The 8931-nt window shown below is 38.0% G+C and overlaps 1 protein-coding gene across 1 annotated transcript in view; it reads right to left on the reverse strand.

Moving 5' to 3' along the window:
• Positions 1-3670, reverse strand: part of dpr8 (defective proboscis extension response 8) — a 541693-nt gene extending 538023 nt beyond the window's left edge. Inside the window, exon 1 of the mRNA XM_083119818.1 lies at positions 3030-3670. Within this exon, the coding sequence (XP_082975944.1) occupies positions 3030-3069 (40 nt within the window). The 5' untranslated portion in view covers positions 3070-3670. The remainder of the gene's footprint in view (positions 1-3029) is intronic.
• Between the last annotated feature and the right edge of the window lie 5261 nt (positions 3671-8931).

The following is an 8931-nucleotide window of genomic DNA, read 5'->3' on the forward strand; positions in this document are numbered from 1 at the left end:
CGATAAATAACAAATCAAATCCAAATCAACTCTGGTGAACATCAAGTGAATCTAAAAATTTTAAAAAATGTAACTTTTTGAAAGTTTGAAAAGAGGAAAATAAAATTAGTGCTGCATATGTAAACACCGTAAGGCGAAATGTTGTTAAACTAATTTTAGGCAAGAAAGAATTTTATCCTTCATTTTTCAGAGGAGAAAAGGGACGGGTGCTATGTTTGTTCAAATTATAGAAGAATGCTTCTCGTCGTATCCCAGCTATCAGTTAAATATACAGCGCCTTGGTAAAGTTTCTCGCTTACATAGCAGACGACAACTTGCCGAAGTAAAGTATCGGACTCGCGTTCTCAACTTCAAAAATTGAGGGTTCAATTACTTGCCATGTTGGTGACATTGTCGTGTCTTTTCCTTCATCAGTCTATCCGCTTCAGGTTGGCCAAGCGCGTCAACTTGTATAGTCGCAAGACTCCGGGTTCGAGTACCGGCTTGCGAACGGTATTCTTATCTGGCTATCCTGTCTTTAATTTATCTTCTATTATCTATCAGGGAAGTCAGTTCCAATGACGCTTTAAATGTCAAATAAGTTGTGAATAAAACTATGGGTGAAATCGTCGAGACAAATAGAAAGAGACGATACATCGTAAGTGTGTCTTACCAGCCTCATATTGATTTGATTTTATCGGAACTTTCTCCACGTTACTTTCCTTCCTACTTTATCTTAGAAAACCTGGCCATTTTTTTCGCGTAATATTCTACAAAATGCCTACAATTGAAGCTTTATCGGAAATCCAAAGGTGTGATCATTTGTCAAAACTCTGATCATAGACTATCCGGGAAGTCAATAATGAGTTGTGATAAATGTATTCTCCCCAATAACTATTAAAGTCTTCCGTAAAAATGTTGAAAGAATGCTCAAAATGCTAAAACGTTATCATGAAGTTATTAATATTAATTGAAACTGTAAGAATATAATTTAAAATACTGTTCAAACTGTAGAAGCAAAAATGTTGAAAAAAGCAAGTTTCCAATGTTGATTAAAATTTTAACAATCTTACTCAAGATGCTAAAAAGTTTACAGTTAACCTAAACTGTAAGATGTCGACTGAACCTTTTAAGATTGTTAATTTGTACCATCAATTTAACAAAGACGTAAATAATGAAAGGAAAAATAACATAGGCCTTGGCGTTAGTTAAACGTACTTTACCACCATTCCGACTGGACTAACCGACGGAAAAACTTGAATCAGGATGGTATACTACGGGACTTTAACGTGGGACCTCCTGCATATGAATCTATCATATTAACCTAACTCGTTGTGTACAAAATAGTAAAAAGAGTTCTAATGACGTTTCAAATTTAATATACGAGTTGTATTTTATTTAAAAAAAATTGATGAAAAAGTTTTGAATAGAATATCGGTGGCAAAAAAAGTTGGGCATAAAAGAGGAGTGATGCTCTTGAGATTGTCAAAATGAAAAGTTAGTAATAGATTTTTTTTAAAATTGTTGAGCCAATCTAGGCTAGGACTACGGCATTAGGATTCGAAACAATGGCATGTACACTCCTCCGGCAATTGAAGCGGGTAATACTCTATAATACTTAACCCTACAGATTTTTGTAAGCTTTGTGTAAGCCGCGGTAGCTCAGTCGTTAAGGCATCTGACTACCATGTGAGGTCCCGCCGATTGGGCAATTAAATTAATACATCTATATACTATAACATTTTGACGATAAGCTTCAGTGTCGACTCTGACTCGGGTTCGATCCCCGACATGGGAGAAGCGGGACTTTTTCGACCTATTACGCCCACCCAGCGTTGTATAAAGTAAAGGCGGCCAGGGGCGTAGTGCTGATCACATCACCCTCAGCTCGGCCGAGATCAAGAAAGTGTGGGGTCCTAACCCCAAACCCCCTATACGCCTTCATGGCGTGGTGCAAAGCACACACACATTACAGCTTTGCAAACAACACGATGAAGGATTCAGTGACAGGTGGAAATTTCAGCGAATAATCCAGGCTCGACCATGACTCTAACCCGAGTCTTGCATACCGTGTCATTGGTCTTCCAACTGAGTTACCAAGTCAACTCTGGTTTAGACTGATTTTTTGCTGCCTTATCTATATGGAATCGAAATTTCTCGTGTCTACCAAATCGTAAAGGAATTGAAACTTTACGTCTCGCCTTTATTGACTTGCGTGTTTCAGGTTCGATTGCAGCTATTTTGTTCCAACACTTATCTTGTTGAATATTGGTGTACGAGTATCATGGATTCATGTTTAACAATATGATTTGATTGTAAATACTGGAAACCAACGAAACGTTAGTTTCAAATTCCAGGACGTAAAATAAGTTCTTCGTTCTATAGGGGTGCGAAGCCAGGATGTCTTTTTCCAGGAGTGGCCCAAGCTTTAATAAACAAAACAAGTCTACTGGAAAAGTGTTAATGAAAATAGTACTGGTCGTGAATTTATAAAATGCTTGTTGTGCAGAATGTCATCAATTGATTCATTTTCTTTGGTTTATTTTACTTTGCTTTTGTGGCACTTTTGGATAATCGCGAAGATGAGGATGAGTGATGATATGATGAAGGGACACTCACAAAGAACACCCATGCACAGGCCTGGATTCGAATGCGGGACCCTAGCGCTGTGCTAACCACTCCGCCACGGAGGTCCGATAACAAACTCACAGCAGTAAATGTATTATATCCTCGGAATTTCTCACGCCAAATATGTTGAAATACCGAAAATTACGTAAATACTAAATTTTGCATTGTATATTACGATGGAGAAAATTTTGCCCCCTACACATATAGGGGGGAGGGTTAACATGAAAACAAGAGACAAGGAGAAATGTTGATGTCATATTCGACTTCGATACCCTTAAATCCAGAAATAAAGCTGCTCCTTTTGATTTCTGTAAACAATTCATTGTAGAGTAGCAAAATTTCAGGAGGGACCCGGTTAAGTGCATGCCTGGGTACGCCAGTGGTTATACAGTCATAGTAATGAGGCCCGTTTGTGTACTTACCGCAATCCAAAAGGAGCAGGATCAAAGCCACATACTCCATGGCGACACATGTGTTTCTGTTATAACCAGCGACGACGAAGAATCTGACGAAGATTTTTTTTTCTTTTTTACACACTTGCCGACTCAGTACAAGATGAGCACAATCACAATGTTAAGTTTCACGCAGCAACCTTGATGACAAAAGCGATGACGACTTATAAATTGTTCGCTTCAACTTCCATTTCCTCATTCTGACTGATAACGGTTAATTAGCAAGCTTTTTAGTCTTCTGGAAGAACACACTCGGAACACACGCGGCGTCACCAAAGAAACTATGTCAGTCGGAACTACCACTTCACCATTTACACAACACAACACATTCCAAAGCTGATCAATGTACACAACTTCAGAAACTGTCCCGGTTTGAAACCAGGTTGGGACACGTCATGATACGTACTTTGTTTGACCTTTCTTTTTTATGGGCCGAGGTCAAGCCATTAGGTACACAGTACTTTTTTCTTATGGCGTTGCTAATAAAAGTGAGTGTGGTGGTGGGGGGAAGACGTGCCCCCCTTCCCGCGCGAACGAGGGGGGTGGGGCGTTTTCACTGACTACACTGAGCGGGTGTCGATCGTACGCTCCAGCTCTGGAGACCTGGTCCGCATTCCTTGGCGCATTCGACTCGACTGAGCCGGGTACGCGGTGGCGAAGAGTGCACAGGCGCCGAGCGCGCCCTCCGTTGGCGGTGAGTCGAACTGGAGCGAGAGGCAGAGGCACCTTAAAGTGTTTCTCTTGCACCGAATGTTTGCTTCCTTGCTTTCCGGGAGTTGTGTTAAAGACCGTAAGGATAATTTAGCCACGTATTAACATTCGGATCGTTAACGTTTTATTTACTAAGGCAAATCCAAAGAACCTTATCGGGCGCGTACAGAACAGATTTCTGGATCGGATAATTGCCTGAAGTTAAAACGAAAGCGTCTCGGCGATGGCGTGGTGTTAACTCTATCGCCTTGCAATCAAGGGATCCCATGTTTGATCCCCGGTGTAATACGCATTCCACTTTAATCTGCATGTGCAGTGTATAAAGTAGATTTAAACAAATTTTGTTAAACTTTAGTAGCAGTTAACACGGGCGTACTGGCCATAAGGACACGATACATTTCGTCCACCAGAATAAACGTACACATATGCAACAATTACCATTGCGACAACTTTCAAAACAGCACATAAAAATAGGCAACGATACGATTTGTAAACAAAACGTGTTGTCTCTTTTTAACTCTACAAGTAAATCAAATAAAAACTTTTTTTTAAAAAATGAATAAATAAACACTGCCTTTGCGTAGCTGCTTATATTTACGATTAGTCATGTTAGTTGAAGATTTGTCAGAATGAAATTTACATACACTCAACATATTCTATGTGTGTGTGTATATATATTTCAAATTACACTTCTATCATTGTCATATTTATCTTTTCGTAAAAAAAATTGATTTGATATGATTTTTGTTATTTAGTGTTGTTCTTGTGCCTTTTTTGGCTAATCGTGACGATATGATGAATTCATGAAGGGGCACTCACAGGGAGCACGCCGCCAGGGATTCGAAACCAGGACTACCTGACGTAGTAGCACAGAAAGATCGGCATACCAAATTTTGAAAATATGTAATGAAAAATAAAGACACGTTTTAAAGGATTGAATGTTATTTACGCTGCCTTCGTATTATAATTCTACCATGTCCCTTCTAGCTCAGCCAGTACACTCTTGAGAGTAAATATACATACTGCGTGTGTGTGTGTGTGTGTGTGTGTGTGTGTGTGTGTGTGTGTGTGTGTGTGTGTGTGTGTGTGTGTGTGTGTGATTACACATCCACGCACAGTAACGAGCTCATATTTTCTGCACGAAAAAGGAAAAATCGACAAAACTTTATAATTCGTCTCATCAAAACGTATGTAATGAAAAAAAAACTATTCTAAAGCAACGGACAAAATTAAGCTCTGTCGAGTGAAGTGTTATCTGATAATTTCCTTACTTGAAATCATTGAGAGAACACACTACGGATGTCTCGAAGATCTCCAGTAAGGAAGTAGTCCAATGACACTCCATACACAGATGTAACATTTTATACAATATTCTGCGCCGCTTGTCGCATTCTGTGCAGCGATGTGCAAACTTAATGCATTTTGTTTTCAATTTAGAAAACGTTGGCCCGTTACAAAATTGCAGATGTTATGGAATGCGCCAACCGACTGTGTAATTTGAGTTGCAGGAAGAATTTATGCAGATGCTTGGCACTTCGCCAAAATATTGGGCCCCTGCTGTGCACACACATACCAGCTACCTCTACACGATGTGCATTAAAGTGCATTTAGATGCAACGCGAACTTCAACAGACTTACTCCAGTGTTAAATCCTTTTCGTTGCAAGATGTCTCCTCGGATTCTGACAGAAGTAGTTTCTATTATTTTTAAACGTCGCTTTTCTGCATAGGTACAGAAAAGTAAATGAATTAATTAACTCACAAAAGGGTGCAAGAGTTGTAGCCTAAAGCAGGCGTATAAATGCATCAGGTATTAGTTGTTCAATTATCACAGAGCATACATGTAGTTAGCCAATGAACACAAAATCACATAAAAATAATTCACACAAAAAAAATTCTGCAAAATGTCAAAATGAGGGGGAAAAGCTAATTGATCGTAGTGATAGTCAAAGGAGATAAGTACTTCATTATCACTTTTATCAGACTCCAGATCTGATAATTCAATTCCACTTGCAACTTATTCAAGTATATTTTTATTTTAAGAATATTTTCACTAAAAACCAGATCGTCAACTCTCATTCTCGCAACAGGTTCCTTATCGAAAAACGTACGCAAACGGAGTTGCGTGGTTCGTGGGACCCACAGGTGTACATTGCTCTGAAACTAAAACGCAGCTAGAAAAGTAGCGCCTGCAGGTTACGTGATATTCCAAAATATGAAGCTACCGAAAACGGGAGGGAAGCATATTTTATTGCTTCAGAGATAAAGAGCGTTGTTCTAGGCCGCGGGTCCCTGGGAGCACGCCACGTCAGTTACGGGTTAATCAACTTACTCGGTCTGCTAAAATGCGTAGACTTTTTTATAAACTTGCACATAAATAAAATTATGTTACGAGACCTGATATTTAGAACAATATTTTCATTTGTGGTGTAAATTATCAACATTAATAAAATGTTTACACAAATCGTATGGTATATTCAAAAGATCCACGTAACTCCAACTTCAATCAGCTTACCTGAAGAGTTAGTGCAGACGGACATACGACAAAATAGTATTCAGCCGGCGATATATTGCCAGGGGTCAGAAATGTTTTTGGTCATTTAAAACTATTCGATTGATCTTGCTCAAGATAGGGACAAATGGAAGGTTTGTATTGCCGCAGCCATAAACCTTCGGGTTTAAGAATGCTAGAGATTTAGTTAGTTAGTGATTTCAAACTTGCTGGGTGGGAGCATGTTTCATACCTTTAGCAGCAAAATATCAATAATAATAATAATAATAATAAAATGCAAGCAACCAACCGCCGTGGCGAAGTGGTTAGAACATCGCTCTACGATGCCACGGGTCCTGCTCAAGAGTGTTCTTGGTGAGCGTTTCTTCATCAATTTCATAGTATCATAACTCATTCCCATCTTCGCGGTTATCCAAAAGTGGTAGAAAAGAGAAGTAAAATAAACCCAATTAATAAATGCAATGAAAGTAAATCAGTGATTTCAACGCATAAATGCAAGAAAATGCATTAAATTTTCATTGAAGTTCAAAGAAATATTACGGCCTATCTCTTCATTAATCTGAACACTCACGTAGCTCAAACCCGTTAGTAAGGTTGTGTTGTCCATATGTGACTTCAGCGCCATCACATAGCCTCACAGTTTAGTTTTACAGGCGTGTTCTGTATTGTCATTGATACGAAGTTCACATTTCTAAAATTCATTCAACACTCAAATTAGTTTCTCTTGAAAAGGATATTGTGTTCTCGAATTAGGTTAAAGATACACCGCACTACAGCCCTCTGAAGAATTTTGACCTCTCTGGCTCTTAGCAAAAGGTTTAATTTCTGTAAATGCCAGTAGATGGCGCAGTTTTGTTCTCACGTCACCCACCCGCAAAGGTCACAATGTAAGGAATTTCGAATCAGTCACTTCACTTCCAACGATTTGCTTGCACGTAGTGGTGAGGGTTTAGTAGTTAGTTCTATTTCAGTTTGTTTTGTAGTAGTAGTAATTAATTTTCTTGTTGAGCTCCTGTCATATGAGACGAAAGGGGGGGGGGTTTCTATACACAGACATAATTTCATAATTAATAGTAGATAATTTTAATTGTATTAAAAGGTCAAATTGATGACATCCAATGAAAAAATTAACACCAGAGAGAGTCACTTCTTGTGTTTGAATAATGCCATCATTAATATTAATTTATTGTTATTGTTAATTAAAATATTTATTACATCATTATGAAAATTATTGTAGTATTTTCGACGATAGTTTATATAATTCATTTTTGTTGATAAAATTAAAATAATTAAGATTGTTAATAAACTGTCGTATATTATCCAGTGCTTTTTATGCTTTTGATGAAAATAACAAATTAACAAATAAAAATAACAATTATTGATAATACTTCTAACATTAGGTGGTTCAGTGATGCAGGTTAATAGCTAACTATCATTTATCTGTGTTCAGGAGGGGCGCTGTTAACCCAATTAAAATATTGTAGTATTTCCGAGTCAGAAATAAGAACGAAGGTGCTATAGCACCCAGGATGACTTTAATGATCAAATCGAATCAAACGCTCTTTCTACCTCTATACTTTTGCTACTCGCAAACATAGTACCTTAGTGTCATAGCACGCTACAGTAACCCACTCGAAAAGTTTTAATGTTCTTTGGAAGTTTTAGCCATGAATAGAATCCACACCTCGAATCATAGCAGAGGGTCGCAAATATCGCAAGTTGATTGCAACTCGCCCAGAGGAGATATTCCTGTATCTGTAGCTGAATATAATATGTGATATGTTTTGTAAATACTGACAGTATTTACCCAGTTTATTATGTATTATAACTTGCTGTTACTTTTTGAACCACTCACCCAAACACATCACGATCACAAACTTCACTCAATAGATAGATAGATTGATTGATTTTGTTTATTTTACTCCTCGTTTTGCTACATTCGGCTAATCGCGAAGAAGGGGATGAATGATGATATTGACGAAGGGACACTCACGAAGAATAGCCATGCCCAGGCCAGGATTCGACCCCGGGACTTAGATACGTTCGTTTCTAGCGGCAAAGAAATCCTACACTTTTCTCTCACAGATCAATAACAAAATGACTACATCATGGTGTTTTTAAATATGTTTAGAGATGTAACAATACTTTCGTGTTTGGCACGTTTGTTGTTGGCCATGGAAACGGACGTTGCTAGGAAACTTAACTAAAGGTTATTTTATCCCCAGAAATCTACGGTAAGTGAGTAATATTTAAATTTTCGTATTTGAAAATATGCGCCTCAGGATTTATTATAAAGAGGCACGATAAGAATTTGTGGAGAATGACCAAAAGCATTTAATTGTATTGTTTTCATAATTAGGTGCCAATATTGAATTCGTTTGTATAAAACATCTAATTATTTTTAAACGGACAGTACTAACTCAGTTTATTATTAAGAAAATATACAATCATATTTTGAGTATTTTTAGAGTTTTAGGGCACGTTCACAAATTAGGTTGCGTTCTAAAATTTTCAAATAGTTTACGTACTTACTTGTTTCCCTTTCTTCAATACTCGATGCCGACATTTTCAAAGATATTAAGGACACTGAGCAACCCCATCACTAACATACGAGCGGAAAGCATGTGGACAAAGGCCACGTCGAAAGCGC

Source organism: Lepisma saccharinum, chromosome 3, assembly GCF_977018435.1.
Source record: "Lepisma saccharinum chromosome 3, izLepSacc3.1, whole genome shotgun sequence".
Taxonomy (NCBI): Eukaryota; Metazoa; Arthropoda; class Insecta; order Zygentoma; family Lepismatidae; genus Lepisma; species Lepisma saccharinum.